Below are 21,573 nucleotides of genomic sequence, written 5' to 3'. Positions count from 1 at the left end.
ACGCATTGTTCAGCTGGGAAATACATTTATTTTCTGTTGGATTAAGCGGTTTCTTAAAGATTCAATAAACAAACCACTCACAACTTAGAATTTGCTTTTCTTAAAAATGTATGCTAATACCTTGTGCATTAGCTGTCTTAAAAACTGGAACTTATAATGTGGCCTTGAAAACAGTGAAATGCAGTGAGGTTTAATGGGATTGGGGCCAGAAGACTTGTATAATAATATAACCTTGGGCAAGTCCCAGTAACCTGAGCCTCAGGTTCTTCATGTAAAATAGGTATAGCAATAATCATCTCACAAAGTGATTGTGAAATGTCAGAGATTATCAAAGTTGATAATTACTTATCAACTTTGGTTGAGAATCATTTGAACCTCAGGGGCGGAGGTTGCACTTTGTAATTTGTGAAGTGCTAAAGAAAGTTGTCATTAAATTATCATGACTCAGCCCTAAACCTAATTTATACTTCTGTCTCCTTTAATTGGCCTGATTAAAGTTTGATTCATTTGCTTTTCTGTACTTACCCTTATATGGAATTTGAGAAAAGTAAGTATGGAGCTGGAGCCCTGATCACTTAGGGAGGATCTGAATGAAAGATGGGGAAACCCTCATATAGAATCAGTCTGTTGGGAGAATTTGAATGAAAAATAGGGAAATATAGAATCATTAGTATGTTTTCAGCTATTTCCCTGTGAGACTAATCTATTTAAAGGCTATACTTAGATTTTTTTTAATGACACCTTCATTTTATATGTAGTATACATTTTCTGATAGTTCTGCTGGATTATGCATTCTCATTACTAAGTTTCCCACTGCCCACCATTCTGAAAGATAAATTTTCAGAGAAGTAAGTTGTCTTGTTCTTTGTTTGAGACAGGGTCTCACTGTGTCACCCAGGCTGGAGTGCAGTGCCATGATCATAGATAGCTCAGTGCAGTCTTGACTTCCTCAGCACAAGCAATCCTCCCACCTCAGCTTACCTTGTAGCTGCAACCACAGGCACTTACCACCATGACTAGCTAATTTTTTTATTTTTAGTAGGGATGGGGTCTCATTATATTGCTCAGGTTTGTCCCAAACTCCTGGGCTCAAGTGAGCCTCCTACCTCGGCCTCCCAAAGTGTTGGGATTACAGGTGTGAGCCACTGTGCCCAACCTGTGGTTTTTATTGTAATGTGAATTAGATTGTTTTCTTTTTTTCTTTCCTTTTTTTTTTTTTGAGACAGGGTCTCACTCTGTCACCCAGGCTGGAGTGCAGTGGCATAATCACAGCTCATTGCAGCCTCAGCTTCCCGAGTAGCTGGGATCACAGGTGTGTACCACCACACCCAGCTAATTTTTTTATTTGTGGAGATGGGGGGCGGGGCAGGGTGGTCTTCCTAGCTTGCCCAGGCTGGTCTCGAACTCCTGGACTCAAGCCATTCTCCCACATTGGCTTCCCAAAGTGCTGTGATTATGGGTGTGAGCCACAACGCTTGGCTTTTTTTTTTTTTTTAATAGTATCATGAACTGCTAAGCTTAAGTGATCCCCTCACTTCAGCCACTGGGTAGCTAGGACTATAGGCGTGTACTACCACACCTGGCCATGATGGTTTTCTTAATTACTCTTTTAAGGAAGCTATTGTTTCTTGGGAAAGCTCAAGTAATTCTTGGTTTTATTTTTGTAGGCTCAGATCACCATGAAAGTAATCCAAGGCTTGTACAGTGGGGTCACCACAGTGGAACTAGATACTTTGGCTGCTGAAACAGCTGCAACCTTGACTACTAAGCACCCTGACTATGCTATCCTGGCAGCCAGGATCGCTGTCTCTAACTTGCACAAAGAAACAAAGAAAGTGTTCAGTGGTAAGTCTGGGGTGAAAAAGTAAAAATTTAGTACTCTCAGAAAAGTAATAAGGGTACTAGAAATAAATCTTGACTGTTTAAAGAAGCAAATATGGCTAGATGGGGTGGCTTACACCTCGAATCCCAGCAATTTGGGAGGCCAAGGCAGGCAAATCGCTTGAGTCCAGGAGTTTGAGACCAGCCTGGGCAATATGGCGAAACCCCATCTCTACGTTTTAAGAAAAATCTAAAATTATAAAATAGACCAGATGCAGTGGCTCACGCCTGTAATCCCAGTGCTTTGGGAGGCCAAGGCAGGTGGATCGCTGAGGTCAGGAGTTTGAGACCAGCCTGGCCAACATGGTGAAACCCTGTCTCTACTAAAAATACAAAAAATTAGCTGGGTGTGGTGGTGGGGGCCTGTAATCCCAGCTACTCGGGAGGCTGAGGCAGGAGAATTGCTTGAACCCGGGAGGCGGAGGTTGCAGTGAGCTGAGACTGTGCCACTGCACTCCTGCCTGGGCAACAGAGTGAGACTCCGTCTCATAAATAAATAAATAAATAGCAAATATGTAAATTAGTGGGAAAGAGCAGACTACAATTTCCTATTTCTCCATGCTGCCTATCTGCTGCATAAAAAGGTTGATGGATCTTTGTTCTTTAAGTTTTTTATTCTCTCTTTTTTAAATTTTTTAATTTTTTTTGAGATAAAGTTTTGCTCTTATCACCTAGGCTGGAGTGCAATGGTGTGATTTCGGCTCACTGCAACCTCCGCCTCCCGGGTTCAAGTGATTCTCCTGCCTCAGCCTCCCAAGTAGTTGGGACTACAGGCGCCCATCACCATGCCCGGCTAATTTTTTGTATTTTTAGTAGAGACGGGTTCCACCGTGTTAGCCAGGATGGTCTCAATCTCCTGACGTCGTGATCCACCCGCCTCGGCCTCCCAAAGTGCTGGGATTACAGGCGTGAGCCACCGTGCCCGGCCCAGGAATCTATTTTAAACTGCAAGAGCTTATAATCACTTTAATCCTAGAAGATTGTTTCCTTAAATGAGGCATTACATATTTCTTCAACGTATGTGTGTTTATTGAGCACTTTATATGCCATTGAGGTGGGTTGAGATGACAAAAAGGGTTGAGAACCACTGTTTTCAACTATTACCTAAAGATTGAATTAGCTGTTAAGTGGTCTTGATGTATTTTCATTTTTTGTTGTATTTTTTAGATGTGATGGAAGACCTCTATAACTACATAAATCCACATAATGGCAAACACTCTCCCATGGTGGCCAAGTCAACATTGGATATTGTTCTGGCCAATAAAGATGTATGTATAACACTTTTCTGGTGGAAATTTTTTGAGAGTCTTTTTTAATAATGCACACATTTTAGAAAATTTAAACACTACAAAAGATACAGGTAAATACTAATTCCGTTTCCTACCCTGATTCCTGATTTTCCTCTCTAGAAACAACTTTATCATTTTAAAATGTATTTTTCCAGAGCTATTTTGTACATACATGTGTGTGCATACATCTGTATGTGTGTACATACATATTTTTCTTTTCAGTGGTACTGTACTGTGCATACTGTTTTCATTGATACTTTTTTCACTTGTAAGTATATCTTGTTTGTTCTATATCAGCCTTTATGAATTTACCCATTTTTTATAACAGTTGTATAATGTTCCATTTTGCAGATATATTGTCATTGTATGTATGTGTAAGAATTCCTTTAGTGATCAATATTTGTTTTTTGTCTTTTCACTGCAGTGAATATTCTTTTATGGTAGGTGTTTTGCTCATAGATGAATATATCTGTAAGATAAATACCTTCAGTAGAATTGCTGAGCCAATGTGTATGTGAATTCAAAATTTTGATAGGCATTGCCAAACTGACTCCCAAAAAGGTTGCTCAGGCAAAATTTTACAAGCTCATGCTCAGCAACTTAAAAATTATCCACTTGTGTTTGAACTTGTTTCTTAACTAGATGCTAGAGGACAGAAGGGAAAAGATGTAGCTTAGCCAGCCCTTTTACACACAGGATTTATTTACCATGTATATCTGGACAGATTAGAGACCAGTTTTAACTTTAGGTAATATAATGATTAGGCCGGGCGCGGTGGCTCACACCTGTAATCCCAGCACTTTGGGAGGCCGAGGCGGGCAGATCACGAGGTCAGGAGATCCAGACCATCCTGGCTAACACAGTGAAACCCTGTCTCTACTAAAAATACAAAAAATTAGCCGGGCGTGGTAGCTGGCGCCTGTAGTCCCAGCTACTGAGGAGGCTGAGACAAGAGAATGGCGTGAACCTGGGAGGCGGACCTTGCAGTGAGCTGAGATTGGGCCACTGCACTCCAGCCTGGGCAACAGAGCGAGACTCAATCTCAAAAAGAAAAAAAAAAAAAAAGAATGATTAATTGACTGTCTCTCTAAACATGTATCTGATGTTAAAGAGACTAGGAGAAAACTGAGTTGTTTGTGTGTTGTTAATTTGTGTAATATTGAAGACAAGTTGAAGACAAAAATACAGCAGCAGCAACAGCAAAACCTGTGTCTAAAAATATACCTATTGATAGTCAAGTATTTCAGTTCTCTAATATTCATACTGGGCCCATACCTGCCTTTGGCAACAAAGATGACCTTAAAATTTTAAGAGAAGAGGAAAGCAAGCTTTCGTATAGGTTTTTCTAGTCCTTAGATATGGATCATTATGTAGAAACACTGTTAGTATTTTGAAAACCTGGCTCCTTTTTTTCTATCCAAAATGATTATTTGTACGTTATTGCTTTTATTTTCCTCTGAATGGCTTTGTAGCCTACAAAAGCTCTGTAATAATGACCAGTTATGCTATAAAATCTTACTGTTACAATAGTTCTTTGTTGGAAACTTGTTAAAGGGCCATAGATTTTGAAGAGCCTCAGAATTAATGTAAGCCTGCTTCCTGTCATTGTTTATTGTATATACTGTTATATGCAGTTTGAGGTAGGCTAGCTTTTAAAATAAATATATATATTAGTAAATATGTGGTACCAATACTTTTGGATTAATAGCCAATCTAAAAACATGTTTAAGGATGATAATATAGTCCCATTTATGCTCAAGTTTTTTCCCCCCTTCAAAACATACTATAAACATAATAGTAAAAGTTTGGAAAATCATATTTAATCTCACAACATATATTTATGTATTATCTTCTAGTGTTTTCATATACATGTTTTTAAACCTAATTAGGATACTTAATTTATATGTATTGTTTCTTTTTTTTAGAATGTTAGATGGACTTCTATTCTACAGTAATAATACTTAGTGTTATCTCATTGTATCCTGTGTTGATTTTAGTTCTGGAGTCAGGGCTGAGAGATAACAGATTTTGTGAAAATAAGTAATTATTTTTATTTAATTATGGGTTCTTTTTCACCCCTATCAGCGCCTGAATTCTGCTATTATCTATGACCGAGATTTCTCTTACAATTACTTCGGCTTTAAGGTAAGTAATGGGTTTCAAGTATGTGGGGATTTGTACTTAAATCATGAAATACAGGATTTTGTTTACGTTTTGGTGACAGTTATCAAGGCCATAAGTTGTTTGGAGTTGAGGTGGACCTGGGGAATTAGTGGGGTTAAGGTAGCAGTGGTGGTTTGAATTAAGGCAAAGGTAGCTTATCTATTTGCAATTTTTGAATTTTCCACATATTACTTCTGGATTACCTGAGGAGTTATGCAGATAAATTACCATAAGTATTTCATAACATTCTAAGTATTTTTGCCTTGATAGGCAGTATAGTATAGTGTAGTGACTGAGAACATGAATGTCAGTGTCCACCTGAATTCCAGTCTCTGCTCTATTTCTTATTAGCAAGTTATTTAATCTCTCTGTGCTTGTTTCCTCCTTTTTAGAATGGGGAGAATATAAAATTTCAACAACAAATTTAATTAAAAAAAATTTTTTTTTTGAGACTGTGTCTCACTGTGTCGACCAGGCTCAAGTGCAGTGGCGTGATCTTGGCTCACTGCAACCTCCGTCTCCTGAGTATAAGCAGTTCTCCTGCCTCAGCCTCCTGAGTGACTGGGACTACAGGCACACACCACCACGCCCAGCTAATGTTTGTATTTTTAGTAGAGACGGAGTTTCGCCATGTTGGCCAGTCTGGTCTTGAACTCCTGACCTCAGGTGATCCACCCACCTTGGCCTCCCAAAGCACTGGGATTACAGGCGTGAGCCACTGCGGCCAATTTAGTTTAAATTTCAATTTAAAGTGCCTATAACAGGCTGGGCGTGGTGGCTTACGCCTGTAATCCCAGCACTTTAGGAGGCCGAGGTGGGCTGATCACCTGAGGTCAGGAGTTTGAGACCAGCCTGGGCCACTTGGCGAAATGCACTCTCTACTGAAAAATACAAAAATTAGCTGGGCATGGTGGTGCATGCCTGTAATTCCAGCTACTTGGGGGGCTGAGGCAGGAGAACTGCTTATACTCAGGAGAGTTGCAGTGAGCCAAGATCGTGGCACTGCACTCCAGCCTGGGTGACAGAGTGAGACTCTGTCTCAAAAAAAAAAAAAAAAAAAAAAGTGCCTGTAACAGACTAGGCACTGCTCTAAACAACATATACACTCATTTAATCCCCTGAGGAATCCCTGATGTATATGTTGCTCATTTAATCCCCATGAGGAGTCTTCAGGGGATTAAATGAGTGTAATGAGTGTATATGTTGCTTAGATCAGTGCCTAGTCTGTTACAGGCACTTTTTAAGTGTTAGCTGTTGTGAAGTTGATGATGATGATGATGAATACTACAACTTCTGCTGTTAATGTGTATAGAGCTGGCTTTTTCTAGAAATTTTCATGCAGTCTCTGCCGAAACAAAAGTGCCAGTGAGGAGGCTGAGATGGGAGGATTCCTTGAGCTTAGGAGTTCGAGACCAGCCTGGGCAACACAGGGAGACCATGTCTCTACAAAACGTTTTAAAATTTTTTTTTTAAAAAAAGTGCCAGTGATAATCCTGGCTAACATGGCGAAACCCTGTCTCTACTAAAAATAGAAAAAAAAAATTAGCTGGGCGTGGTGGTGGGCACCTGTAGTCCCAGCTACTCGGGAGCCTGAGGCAGGAGAATGGCATGAACCCGGGAGGCAGAGCTCGCAGTGAGCCGAGATCGTGCCACTGCACTGCAGCCAGGGCGACACAGTGAGACGTCGTCTCAAAAAAAAGAAAAAAAAAACTGCCAATGATAATGTTCCAGATGAAGCTAGGAAGAGTAAATGTGCTATTCTTTTCATTTGAAATTTTATAGAAATGGCGAAGATTTAAAGAGATTGCCTTATTGTGGGTGATATATCCACTGCATCTTTAAAAACGGTGCTCTGAAGATTTTTTGTTGTTTCTCTCTTTCCAGACGCTAGAGCGGTCTTATTTGTTGAAGATCAATGGAAAAGGTGAGAAATGAACATGTTTGTGTGTTACATTTTCTACTCATTATATTGAATGTATAGCCTTGAGCTATAAGTCTTAATATTCCTACTTAGACTCTAGATAACATTTTGGACTTTAGGTTTAGTTTGTGGATAATTGTCCTGTTTATTAGTATAAAGTTTTTCTAGTTTCCTTTTGGTATCCTTTTCTAAAATTCAAATACGTATCTCAACCTACTTTTTCTGACATCTCATCATGTCAAAACTCCTCTTTTGTCTATAGTGGCTGAAAGACCACAACATATGTTGATGAGAGTATCTGTTGGGATCCACAAAGAAGACATTGATGCAGCAATTGAGACATATAATCTTCTTTCTGAGAGGTGGTTTACTCATGCTTCACCCACTCTCTTCAATGCTGGTACCAACCGCCCACAACTTTCTAGGTAGGTGTTTTGAGTAGGGAAATAAACCTTGACCTGAAGAAACTGGGCAGTTCATCACATAAAAAATAATTTAATGAACTTTTAATAGCTGCCTACTCTGATTAAATGAGATTTAGATTCTGGAAAGATCTCTGACTGTAATGTGGTAAATGAATTGGAGAAAAAGCAAATGCTTATAACAAAAATGTTCTAAAATTGATTGGATTGTGGTGATGGTTACACAACTCTATGAGTATATTAAAAGCCATTGAGTAGTACACTTTAAATGGGGAATTATATTATTTGTGAATTATATTTCTTTTTTTTTTTTGAGACAAAGTCTTACTCTGTCACCCAGGCTGGAGTGCAGTGTCGCGATCTCGGCTCACTGCAACCTGTGCCTCCCGGGTACAAGCAATTCTCCTGCCTCAGCCTCCCGAGTAGCTGGGATTACAGGTGCCCGCCACCACACCCAGCTAATTTTTGTATTTTTAGTAGAGATGGGGTTTCACCATGTTGGTCAGGCTGGTCTTGAACTCCTGACCTCAGGTGATCCACCCGCCTTGGCCTCCCAAAGTGCTGGGATTATAGGCATGAGCCACCACTCCGGGTGTGAATTATATTTCAATAAGGTTGTTTTAAAAAGAAAGTAAGTGCCAAGAACCAGTTAGGGGACTCTTATAGCAGTTTATATAAGAAATTGTGGTAGTCTAGATTAGGGAGGTGAAAGTAGAAATTGACAGAAGCAGATAGATCAAAAGATATTTAGGGCCAAGCATGTTAGCTCACATCTGTAATTCCAACACTTTGGAAGGCTGAGGTGGGAAGATCACTTGAGGTCAGAAGTTCAAGGCTGCTGTGAGCCATGATTATGCCACTGCACTCTAGCCTGGGCAACAGAGTGATACCTTGATTAAGATAAAAATATATATAAAAGATATGTAGGCGGTTAAATTGACAGAATATGGCTCAAGAATGGTTCTTGCATTTATGGATACAGTAAGTAACAGGACTAATCATGATGCCATTTGTTGAGAAAAGGAACACTAACAGTCTGGTAATACATTAAAAAAAATAATATGCCATTATCAAGTTGGTTTGTTTCAGGAATTCAAGAACATGGTAACATCAAAAAATACATTAATGTAATTCATTGCATTAACATTTTATGCAGTTTAATGCTCTTTCGTAATAAACACTTTAGCAAAATTGATATAGAAAATAACCTGCACATTGTGCACGTGTACCCTAAAACTTAAAGTATAATAATAATAATAAAAAAAGAAAATAACTTCCTTAATTTGGCAAAAGTTATCCACTAAAAACCTAGATGTATCATCTCTTTTTTCAGTATGGTAGTGGAGGCCTGAGCCAGCATTGTAAAATAAGAAAAAGAAAAGATTGGAAATCAGGGAACAAAACTGTAATGATTCGAAGAAATGATTTTTACATAGGAAACTCAAGAGCATCTGCAGACACATTATTAGAAATAAAAGATTTCAGCAAAATATCTGGATATAAGTTCAATATACATCAATCAGTTACGTTTCTGTACTTTAGCTGTTAGAAAATTAAGTCTTAACCTACAGCCATGCATTACTTAATGATGGGGATATATTCTGAGAAATGTGTTGTAAGGTGATTTCCTTGTGCAAACATTCTACAGTGTACTTATGTAAGCCCAGATGGTATAGCCTACTACACACATAGGATATATGGCATGGCCTGTTGCTGCTCATAGGCTACAAACCTGTGTAGCATGTTACTGTACTGAATACTGTAGGCCTTTGTATTACCATGGTAAGTATTTGTGTATCCAAACATATCACAGTAAAAGTACCCTATGAAAGATAAAAAATAAAAAATGGGCCAGGCGCGGTGGCTCACGCCTGTAATCCTAGCATGTTGGGAGGCCGAGGCGGGCGGATTGCCTGAGCTCAGGAGTTCGAAACCAGCCTGGGCAACATGGTGAAACCCTGTCTCTACTAAAAATATAGATATAAAAAAATTAGCCAGGCATAGCAGTGTGCACCTGTAGTCCCAGCGACTTGGGAGGCTGAGGCAGGAGAATTGCTTGAACCCGGGAGGCAGAGGTTGCAGTGAGCCAAGATCGCACCACTGCACTCCAGCCTGGGCAACAGAGCGAGACTCCATCTCCAAAAAAAAAAAAAAAAAAGAAAAGATAAAAAATGATACATCTGTATAGGACAGTTATCATGAATAGAGCTTGTAGGACTGAAAATTGCTATGGGTGAGTTAGTGAGTGAGTGGTGAATGAATATGAAGGCCTGGCTGGGCGCGGTGGCTCATGCCTGTAATCTCAGCACTTTGGGAGGCCGAGGCAGGTGGATCACGAGGTCAGGAGTTCAAGACCAACAGGGCCAACATAGTGAAACCCTGTCTCTACTAAAAATACAAAAATTAGCTGGGTATGGTGGCAGGCGCCTGCAATCCGCTACTTGGGAGGCTGAGGCAGGATAATTGCTTGAACCTGGAAGGTGGAGGTTGCAGTGAGCCAACATCGCACCACTATACTCCAGCCTGGGCAACAGGAGCGAAACTCTATCTTAAAAACAAAAAACAAAACAAAACAAAAGAATATGAAGGCCTAGTACATTACTGATGACTGTAGACTGTACAAACATTGTGCACACTAAATTTACTTTAAAAATATTTTCTTCAATAATAAATTAACCTTAGATTACTGGATGACCACTGTCGTATGTGTAGTCCATCGTTGACTTTTTTTGTTTGTTTTTAAGACAGAGTCTCACTCTGTTGCCCAGGCTGGAGTGCAGTGGCATGATCTTGGCTCACTGCAGCCTGCACCTCCCAGGTCCAAGTGATTCTCCTGCCTCAGCCTTACAAATAGTTGGGATTACAGGCGTGCACCACCACACCCAGCTAATTTTTGTATTTTTAATACAGACGGGGTTTCACCATGTTGGCCAGGCTGATCTCAAACTCCTGACCTCGAGTGATCCGTCTTCCTTGGCCTCCCAAAGTGCTGGGATTACAGGCATGAGCTACCATGCCCAGTTTTTTAAGTTCTTTAAAAATTTCTCGAAAACATGATTAAAGGACATTAAATAATAAATACATGGAATAGATTCAGTTTTATAAAAATGTCCATTTTTCCCAAGTTAAAATATAGATTCAAAGTAATTCTAGTCAAAATCTCAACATACTGATTCTAAAATTCATGTGAAAGAGCAAAAGACTGCCCAAATATGTCAGGTCCAAATTCCTGGAACCTGTAAACGTTACCTGATAAGGAAAGTGGTCTTTGTAGGTATGATAAAGATTTTGACATGGAGAGATTATCTTGAATTATGTGGGTGGGCCATTAATCCAATCAAAAGTATCCTTGTAAGAGAGAGGCTGAGGGAGATAATGACTCACAGAAGGGGAGAAAGTGATGTAAAGATGGAGGGAGAAATTGGAGTCACGTGGCCACAAAGGAGAGCAGTTAGCCACTAAAAGCTGGACAAAGCAAGTAACAGATTCTCCCTCAAAACCTCTGGAGGGACCACTCCAAAAAAAAAAAAAAAAGTGAGTGGCAGACATTGTGACTCTTAATACCTCCCCTTACCTTTTTTTTGAGATGGAGTTTTGCTCTTGTCACTGAGGCTGGAGTGCAGTGGCACGATTTTAGCTTACTGCAACCTCTGCCTCCTGGGTTCAAGCAATTCTCCTGCCTCAGCCTCCTGAGTAGCTGGGATTACAGGCACGTGCTACCACACCCAGCTAATTTTTGTATTTTTAGTAGAGATGGGGTTTCTCCATGTTGGCCAGGCTGGTCTTGAACTCCTGACCTCAGGTGATCCACCTGCCTGGGCCTCCCAAAGTGCTGGGATTACAGGTGTGAGCCACTGCGCCTGGCCCTACTTCCACTTATATCTCGATAGGAGAATATATAATATGACCTCAGAGCAAAACACCATAGAGCAAAACATTGGAAAAATTGACTACATTACAATTAAAAACTTCTGTGAACCAAAAACAAAGTCAAATAACAAGTTTCACACTTTGGGAGGCCAAGGTGGGTGAATTACCTGAGGTCAGGAGTTGGAGACCAGCCTGGCCAACATGGCAAAACCCTGTCTTTACTAAAAATACAACTATTAGCCAGGCGTGGTGGCGTATGCCGGTAATCCCAGCTACTCAGGAGGCTGAGGGATGAGAATCATTTGAACCTGGGAGACGGAGCTTGCAGTGAGCCAAGATCATGCCACTGTACTGCAGCCTGGGCAAAAGAGTGAGACTGCATCTCAAAAACAACAACAACAACAACAACAATAAAAACCCAAAAAAGCAAGTTTCAGAGTGGGAGAAGATATTTGCAACATGTTAACTATTGAGAGATTATAAGAAAAACAAGGCCAGGTGCAGTGGCTCCTGCCTGTAATTCCAACACTCTGGGATGCCAAAGCAAAGGCTGGCTTGAGGGCAGGAATTTGAAACCAGTCTGGGCAACATAGTGAGAGCCTGTCTCTACAAAAGTAGAAAATTAGCCAGGCATGGTGGTGCACACCTGTAGTTCTAGCTACTTGAAAGGCTGAGGTGGGAGGATCGCTCGAGCCCAGGAGGTCAAAGCTGCTGTGAGCTATGATCATGCCACTGCACTCCAGCCTGGGTAACAGAGTTAGACCCTGTCTCAAAAAACAAAAAACAAAAAACAGAAAAAACCAGAAAGCCAAATAGAAACATGGGCAAGGGCTATAAACAAATAATGCATGGAAGAAAAACTTGATTGGCTAATAAACATCTGAGATGTTAAACTGTGCAATAGGAAAATGAAAATTATGTATATATATATATATATTTGATAAAAATGAAAAGGCTGACAATTCCAAGCATTGACAAGAATGTGGAGCACAAGGAAATCTCATACACTGCTAGAAATAGATTTGTCCATCCACTTTGGAGAATCTTTAGTAAAGTGAAACGTGTATATCTTTTAACCCAGCAGTTCCTCTCCTAGGTTCATATTCTACAGAAATGCTTAGAGATAAACACAAGGTGATGTGTTCAAGAATTTTTATAGCAGCATTATTTGGAATTGCAAATGAATTGGAAATAATCCAGATGTTCATCAACAGGCACATGGGACAAATGTGTTGGTATATTTATACAGTAGAATACCTTATAGCAATGAAAATAAAGTTTGTTTACATGTATCAAAAGGATTAATTTCTGTAAAACAATATTGAATTAAAACAAGTTGCAGAATGATAAACAGATATGCAACCAGAAAAATTCTAAGTGTATAACATGTAAAAATGTCATAATGGAAATGCTTGAAAATGTTATAGGATTGCAATGAGGGTATATTTGTGGTGTCTAATTTTTTGAGGTAGGTGGCAAGTACAGAGTATTTGTTACATCATTCTCTATATTTTTCTGAATGTCTGAATATTTATATAAACACCTAGTCAATAGATAGAATCCATTTGCATGATTGAATATTCAAGGCAGTGAAGAGATTATTGATAGAGTAAGGTTCCTGAGGTGGGGAGCAGGATGAGATCCAAAGTGGAGGTAAAGGGGTTGTCTTTAAAAAGACTGTAAAGGAGCTATAAATTTGGTAGACATATCAAAGAATTGGTTGACAATTGGAGAGATTATTTTCATAAATGTTTGTTTTTCTTGGCTTACTAACAACCTGAAAAGACGGTGATGTATGTTTATGAATATGCATGAAAAAATGTGAAAGTGGCACGTTTGCAGTCTGGTGAAAATGTAAGCTAATATTTTAGACTTATCTATAAGACTTCCTCCTAGGCTTATTTACTTACTATCTAGGGGAGGCAGCAAGATGATTTTAAAATGATATTTCGATATGTTTTATTGTGTCATGTACAGTAAAGTGGGTTTTCTTCTTTGAAAAACACTTAGGAACTTTCTATCTAAACTTCAACTCTTTTTTTTTTTTGCCTTAGTGTCTTCGTGTTGAGTAATCATTTTTGTGACTCTGCTTCATTTCCTTGCTCTAAGTTGAGACATTTTTTTCCCCCGTAGCTGTTTTCTTCTGAGTATGAAAGATGACAGCATTGAAGGCATTTATGACACTCTAAAGCAATGTGCATTGATTTCTAAGTCTGCTGGAGGAATTGGTGTTGCTGTGAGTTGTATTCGGGCTACTGGCAGCTATATTGCTGGGGTAGGTTTCTGCCATTTGACTTTTAAAGGGGGATTCAAGTCTAAAAGCAACCAGATTTATGGTTGAGAGGGCGTATTCTATTTTTTGGGAGTCCTGGGTCTCTGTTAAATTACTAAATGGCTATGTGACTTGGAGTGAGTCATTTTACTTCTGGCTTCATTTTCATCTATGTTATTAGATATTTAGATTTGACTAGATAATCTCTAGAATCCTTTTTAGCTCAGGTTTTAGAATTCTGGCTTATTTTAGCAGTAATAAGAGCAGTTATCATTTATTGATTGCTTACTGTATGTTAAGTTTGTTATAAATGTTTTACATGAAGTACTCATTTGACCCTTACTACAACCCTATGAGGTAGCTATAATTATAGACTCATGCCAGGAATTTTATTCCTTAACCTTGCGAGTAAAGGTACCATTGTCTAATTTTACAAGTGAGGAAATTGAGACTTAGAAAGTTGTTACTTTCTGAGATCAATCACTTAATATGTGGTAGACCCAGGATTCAAGATTTATGCATTGACACTTTATGATGTAAACTTCAGCCCTTTGTTAGTTTACTATTCAATGGGAGTCAAGATAATAGTTTTGAGTTAGACCTGGATTTAAATCCTAGCTCCACTACTTAACTAGTAATGTGGCCTAAAGTTAGTTATTTTATGTCTGAATTTGTTTCCTTTTCTGTGAGGTGAAGAAAATATCTAACCCTGTAGAATAAAGTTCCAGAAGGAAATTATTCCATTATGTTGTGTTTTGGAGGTGCTGTGATATATACAGCACTTTACACAGTGGTAGAGTGAGCTGTTGCTCACTTATCTTTCTAGACTGTTTAAAGGCTTGTGTTGGGATCAGAAGGGTTAAAGAATTTGATGAAGTATCTTCTAGACGTAGGAGTCTCTATTTTCTTAACATCATTCTAGAGTCCACTTATTGCTGAGAATCTCCTTTTACCTTATTTATTGCCCTGATATAGCTGTTGCATGTAATTCTTATTGTAAATTGCCTTGATTTCTTTTGGGAAAAAGGCATTGTAGTAGTGTTTATATTCTTTTTTACTCTACCCAAAGTGTTTCTTTATATAACGACCTTTAGAAGATGTAGAGTTTAAATTTAGCTACCTTGATTTTGGATCCCTTTGGCTTGTAATTGTTACATCTCATTATAAATTAGAAATGCCATGAGGTAATGGGATGGCTGGGTCAAATGGTATTTCTAGTTCTAGATCCCTGAGGAATCGCCACACTGATTTCCACAAGGGTTGAACTAGTTTACAGTCCCACCAACAGTGTAAAAGTGTTCCTATTTCTCCACATCCTCTCCAGCACCTGTTGTTTCCTGACTTTTTAATGATTGCCATTCTAAGTGGTGTGAGATGGTATCTCCTGGGTATATACCCAACGGACTATAAATCATGCTGCTATAAAGGCACATGTACACGTATGTTTACTGTGGCACTATTCACAATAGCAAAGACTTGGAACCAGCCCAAATGTCCAACAATGATAGACTGCATTAAGAAAATGTGGCACATATACACTATGGAATACTATGCAGCCATAAAAAAGGATGAGTTCATGTCCTTTGTAGGGACATGGATGAAATTGGAAATCATCATTCTCAGTAAACTATCGCAAGAAGAAAAAACCAAACACCGCATATTCTCACTCATAGGTGGGAATTGAACAATGAGAACACATGGACACAGGAAGGGGAACATCTCACTGGGGACTGTTGTGGGGTTGGGGGACGGGGGAAGGATAGCATTGGGAGATATACCTAATGCTAGATGACGAGTTAGTGGGTGCAGCGCACTAGCATGGCACATGTATACATATGTAACTAACCTGCACATTGCGCACATGTACCCTAAAACCTAAAGTATAATAAATAAAGAAAGAAAGAAAAAAAAAAAAAGAAATGCCATGAGGTAACTTAGTACATAATTGTAATTTATTCAACATTTTGTTGATTTTATTTGGGCATTTTTCCAAAGCAGAAGTAGAGATGGAGAGCAGGTAAAACTTCATAGATTGCTACCTAGAAATTAGGCGTCTTTTTTGATAAAAGAATGGGGCCATTTTGTTCTTTTCTTTGCTGAGTGCCCTCTGTCTTTTCTATCATGGTCTCTCTTTTAGACTAATGGCAATTCCAATGGCCTTGTACCGATGCTGAGAGTATATAACAACACAGCTCGATATGTGGATCAAGGTGGGAATAAGGTATGCTCCATGACTTGAAAGTACTGGAAATCAGAACTAAAGGTGATTTAGTCATATACACTTAAGATGGTTCATTATGTGTAGTTTCTAATTACTTTTTTTTTACTTGTAAAATTAATTTGAGGAGGTGTAATTATTTTAATATGCATACACTTTAAATGTACAGTTTGATGGGTTTTGACAAACGTATACACTTGTGTAATCGTCACATTGATAAAGAGGTAGAACATTTCCATTACCCCAAAATCTTTTCTCCCTCATATACCTTTACATTCAGTCACCTCTGTCACCCCTACCCACACATACTTCATCCCTGGCTCTAGACAGCCACTGATCTGTTCAGCTTTCTTACATGATAGTTTATTTGCAAAGAGTTTCTCAAGTTGTAACTCATATAAATTTGTTACTTGAAATAGGGTTGTAACATGTGCTGTAGGTTTTTCTTTCGTTTTTTTGGTCTCTCTCTTATCACCCAGGCTGGAGCGCAATGGTGCGATCTTGGCTCACCGTAGCCTTGACCTCCTGGACTTAAGCGATCCTTCTGCCTCAGCCCTCCCATGTAGCTCAGACTATAGGCCTGTGCCACCACACCCAGCTACTTTTTATATTTTTTGTAGAGACGGGGGTCTCACTTTCTTGCCTAGACTGATATCAAACTCCTAGGCTCAAGCAATCTACCTGCCTTGGCCTCCCAAAGTGTTGGGATTACAGGTGTTAGCCACTGCACCTGGCCTAGGTTGTTCTTAAAACAAAAACAAAAACAAACTGGAATAACAAAACTCTCCCTAATTGGCTGGATGCAGTGGCTCCCGCCAGTAATCCCAGCACTTTGGGAGGCTGAGGTGGGCTGATTGCGTAAGCTCACGAGTTCAAGACCACCCTGGGCAACATGATGCAACCCCATCTCCCAAAAAATACAAAGATTAACCGGGTGTGGTGGCAAACGCCTGTAGTTTCAGCTTCTCTGGAGGCTGAGGAGGGAGGGTGGCTTGAGCCCGGCAGGCAGGAGGTTGCAGTGAGCCGAGATTATACCACTGCACTCTAGCCTGGGCAATAGAGCTAGACCTTGTCTCAAAACAGAACAAACAAACAAAAACTCTCCCTAATTGATAGAAGAAACAGTAAAGTTGAGAGAATTGGGTTGTTTACTTTATTTTATCAACAGGATGGTTTGCAACTAGAGTCTGCCTTTTGTGACTGTAGGCACACTAATCACTTGTTAGTTTATGAATTTCTCTCTGATGGACTTTGGGGACCTTGATAAGACAGATCAAGTTTTTGACCTTCAATAAGAGCATGGCTTGTACTGTCAAAGCAACTTCCTTTGGGCTTTATGTACATGTCATGTGGTGTAAAGAGAGCTGGGCTGTTGCTGAAGAGGAGGCTCCATCTGTAGTTCATCATGTCACTTTAGAAAAGTTAATCTTGTTTCACATTTTGTTTATATCATTCGTTCATTTTTACTCATAGAATTGTAAAATATTACTTTTACAATTATATATGGAAAACTTACACTTTTATAATACTTTTATATATGTTATTTAACTCATTGTAGTGAAGATCAAAGGAGATACTATAAAAGTGCTTTGGGAGACATGATGTTTCTTTGTTTCATTTTTATTCTGAAGAGAATTATGATTTATTTACCACTAGCGTCCTGGGGCATTTGCTATTTACCTGGAGCCTTGGCATTTAGACATCTTTGAATTCCTTGATTTAAAGAAGAACACAGGAAAGGAAGAGCAGCGTGCCAGAGATCTTTTCTTTGCTCTTTGGATTCCGGATCTCTTCATGAAACGAGTGGAGACTAATCAGGTGAGAGATAGGTACTTGTTGGTAATAGCAACTTGATTCACATGAGCTTTCTCTTTTTTAGTCATCTTAAGTCATGCTTAGGAAGAGCCCATCTATGTGTGATGCCACAGAAGGCATTCTGAACAAGTTAAGGGATGCCGTGCTTGTCTTCTTATATTTCTATTCTCTAAAGTAGATGCTTTGTGACTTAAATGCTTAAAAGGTCATGTATAAACAGGCAGACCTAGATGTTTGGGCCTGAACCTGAAAATGATTATTTCTACAGCAAATTTCCAAGAGAGCTTGTAAAAGTCACCTTATGCTTGCAGTGTTTCTACTGGATTATGGTTGGCTATTTGAAGTTTCTTATGAGTGATTTTGTCCTTTCCTTTTTAGGACTGGTCTTTGATGTGTCCAAATGAGTGTCCTGGTCTGGATGAGGTTTGGGGAGAGGAATTTGAGAAACTATATGCAAGGTATGGGAAAAATATGAAAGAAAACAATAATGTTTTAACCATGGTTTCTCTTATTTCAGGGGTCCAAATATCAAAAGTACTTGTCAAGAATCTTTTGAAGCATCTAAGAGAAAAAGTGACTAATAATTTTGGTCAGATTTACTTCCTGACTCTTCACCAAAATTGAGTTGTGTCTTCTTCTTTCTTAAAACTTTGGAATGTATAAATAGGTTCTTGGGATTTTTAATTGATCCATATAAAAATTGAGATGACTAGTAGGGTTATTATTTTGCTCTGTCATATAGTACTTTTGATAAGCTATGCTTTATATTGCATAAAGGAATCATGAGTGACTAGGACACATATGTCAGTAGTTTATTAAAATTAAATAGGCCAGGTGCAGTGGCTCACATCTGTAATCTCAGCACTTTGGGAAGATGAGGCAGGTGGATCATTTGAGGTCAGGAGTTCAAGACCAGCCTGGCCAACATGGTGAAACCCTGTCTCTAGTAAAAATACAAAAATTAGCTGGGTGTGGTGGTGCACACCTGTAGTCCCAGCTACTTGGGAGGCTGAGGTAGGAGAATTGCTTGAACCTGGGAGGTGGAGGTTGCAGTGAGCTGAGATTGTGCCACTGCACTCCAGCCTGGGTGACAGAACGAAACTCCGTCTCAAAAAAAAAAAAAGGAAAAAAAATTTAGCACAATCTTAAGAGATTTGGCTTCCTTAGTTTTTACTCCTTTTTATTATGAAAGATATTATTGGTTTAGTGGGATTGGGATCATTTGAAGGAGCCTAAAACCGCCTCATTTTCCCGTATGACTTTAGCCAGAGTAAAATAAATATCATATTCCTTTTTTTCTTTAGTAAAACTTAGAAAAAATTTCAGAGTTTTCATAACTTTATATTTTAATGTCTTCAAGTTGTCTACAATAAAGTTTTTTTAGGGAATATATATTAAATAATATTATCTGTGCCTTTCAGTTATGAGAAACAAGGTCGTGTCCGCAAAGTTGTAAAAGCTCAGCAGCTTTGGTATGCCATCATTGAGTCTCAGACAGAAACAGGCACCCCGTATATGCTCTACAAAGATTCCTGTAATCGGAAGAGCAACCAGCAGAACCTGGGAACCATCAAATGCAGCAACCTGTGCACAGAAATAGTGGAGTACACCAGCAAAGATGAGGTAGGTAGAAAAAATTCTTCCTAGAGTACTAAGAAAAGAACCTTAGGCAGTTATTGTTTGTGAATTCCTCACTTGATTTCACTTGAGATAAGTGAAGGGAGTTTGCATAGTTGTAAGCAGAAGAACACTGTTAAAGGCAGAGAGCAAAGGAAGGAAAGGGTATGATCTGTGCCTATAAATGTTTTTTAGTCTAAGCCGTGTGGGAAAGACACAGTTTTTTCTTATACACACATCATTGTAATAACATTTACTCAAGAAAAATAGAAATATACAGTTATGTTGGTTTAGGACACACACAAAAATGTGTTAGGATGTACATTCAGTTTAAAGTATGTAAGCCTTGAGCCTGGAAAGTGGAGGCTGCAGTAGGCTGAGATCGTGCCACTCTACTCCATCCTAGGCGACAAAGTGAGACCCTGTCTCAAAACAAACAAAAAACCAAAAACAACAACAACAACAAAAGTATGTAAGCTTATAAAGAGAGTCCTCAGTGAATGGTGAGATCAAATTCTAATCTCAAGTCTGTAAAGAGACTTCACAGAAGAATCAAGGCTAGAAATGGGACATGGATTTGGTGTTTTAAAAAAAAGTTTTAGAGAGGAGCTTTCTATTTGGAAAGAGTGGTCTGTATGATACACCAGAGACAGGGCTGGGTTTTGTGCAGTGTGGCAACTAAGTCTGTTTTGATGGTGCAAGTAGATTAATTATTGGAATATGGAGAGATGGCTATGGATGGGGGAAGGGAGATAGAAGGTAGAAGCTGACATGTCACAGATAGGAAGCCCTTGTAGGTTTCTGAGAGGAAAATAGCATCAAAATGTTAAGATGAAAAGGAAGGTTCTTGCTTCTGGTTACACAGTGTCTTGCTGTGAGAAGGGATTAGAGGTTAGCCTAGGGAGATTGTTGTAGTAGTTGGATGACAGGCTGCTTTGATCTTGGATGTAAACTATGGAAATGAGGAAGCAGTAGATCCTCAATTCTAGGACCTTAAAAAAAAAGACAAATGAAAAGTCAGGAAGTAAATGGAAAGTGAGTTAAATATACTGCTAAGGTTACAGTTTAATTCAAAATTTATTGTGCACTAGCTATATGTAAAACACTGTGTTAAGTGCTCTGAGAATATAAATAAATATGCTGCCCTCTGGAAACTTCTAATTTAGTTGGAAGAAATCGACATATATTGAGGTAACTATTATGCAAGATAGATTATATTATAGAGGCTAGAGTGACATTTTTAAAATAAAAATCAGATAGTGTCATTTGTCTGCACAAAACTACTCTCTGGCTTGCTAACCCATGCAGAATTCCTTTTTTTTTGGGGGGGAGTCAGGATTTCACTCTGTTGCCCAGGCTGGAGTGTGGCTCACTGCAACCTCAACAGAGTTCTTTCTTTTTGCAAATTGAGCTATAATTCACTCTTTTTAAAATGTACAATTCAGTGTTTTTTTGTTTTTAGTATATCTGCAAGTCTGTGCAACCATTACCACTATCTAATTGTAGTATTTGTTTATTTATTTATTTATTTTTGAGACAGAGTCTTGCTCTGTCACCAGGCTGGAGTGTAGTGGCTCGATCTCGGCTCACTGCAACCTCCGCCTCCTGGATTCAAGCGATTCTCCTGCCTCAGCCTCCCGAGTAGCTGGGACTACAGGCATGTGCCACCACACCCAGCTAATTTTTGTATTTTTAGTAGGGACGAGGTTTCACTATGTTGGCCAGGATGGTCTCAATCTCTTGACCTCGTGATCCTCCTGCCTCAGCCTCCCAAAGTGTTGGGATTACAGGTGTGAGCCACCGTGACCAGCCTGTAGTACATTTTTATCATTCTAGATAATGAAACCCTTTACCCATTAGCAGTCACTCCCTGTTCCCTTCTTCCCTCAGCCCTTGACAACCACTAATATATTTTCTGTCTCTAGATTTGTGGACATTGTGGACATTCCATAGGAATGGAGTCATATAGTATGTGGCCTTTTGTGTCAGGCTTCTTTCACTTAACATGTTCTTTTATTCATGTTGTAGCATGTATCAGTACTTCATTCCTTTCCATCCAGAGTTCTTAAATGCCCTACAAAGTCCTACACAACTGGATAACCCAC

At 39.1% G+C, this 21,573-nt stretch overlaps 1 protein-coding gene across 1 annotated transcript in view; it reads left to right on the top strand.

Annotated features, from left to right (window-relative positions):
• Positions 1–21,573, top strand: part of RRM1 (ribonucleotide reductase catalytic subunit M1) — a 42,802-nt gene that overhangs the window by 9,503 nt on the left and 11,726 nt on the right. The window contains 10 exon segments of the mRNA NM_001132540.2: positions 1,668–1,845; positions 3,049–3,149; positions 5,256–5,315; positions 7,218–7,257; positions 7,517–7,679; positions 13,680–13,821; positions 15,956–16,039; positions 17,693–17,854; positions 18,230–18,309; positions 19,273–19,474. Of these exon segments, the coding sequence (NP_001126012.1) occupies positions 1,668–1,845; positions 3,049–3,149; positions 5,256–5,315; positions 7,218–7,257; positions 7,517–7,679; positions 13,680–13,821; positions 15,956–16,039; positions 17,693–17,854; positions 18,230–18,309; positions 19,273–19,474 (1,212 nt within the window).

Source organism: Pongo abelii, chromosome 9 (assembly GCF_028885655.2).
Source record: "Pongo abelii isolate AG06213 chromosome 9, NHGRI_mPonAbe1-v2.0_pri, whole genome shotgun sequence".
In the NCBI taxonomy this organism is placed as follows: domain Eukaryota; kingdom Metazoa; phylum Chordata; class Mammalia; order Primates; family Hominidae; genus Pongo; species Pongo abelii.
Note: the sequence above shows the minus strand (reverse complement) of the source record. Positions and strands in the feature narration are given on the sequence as shown.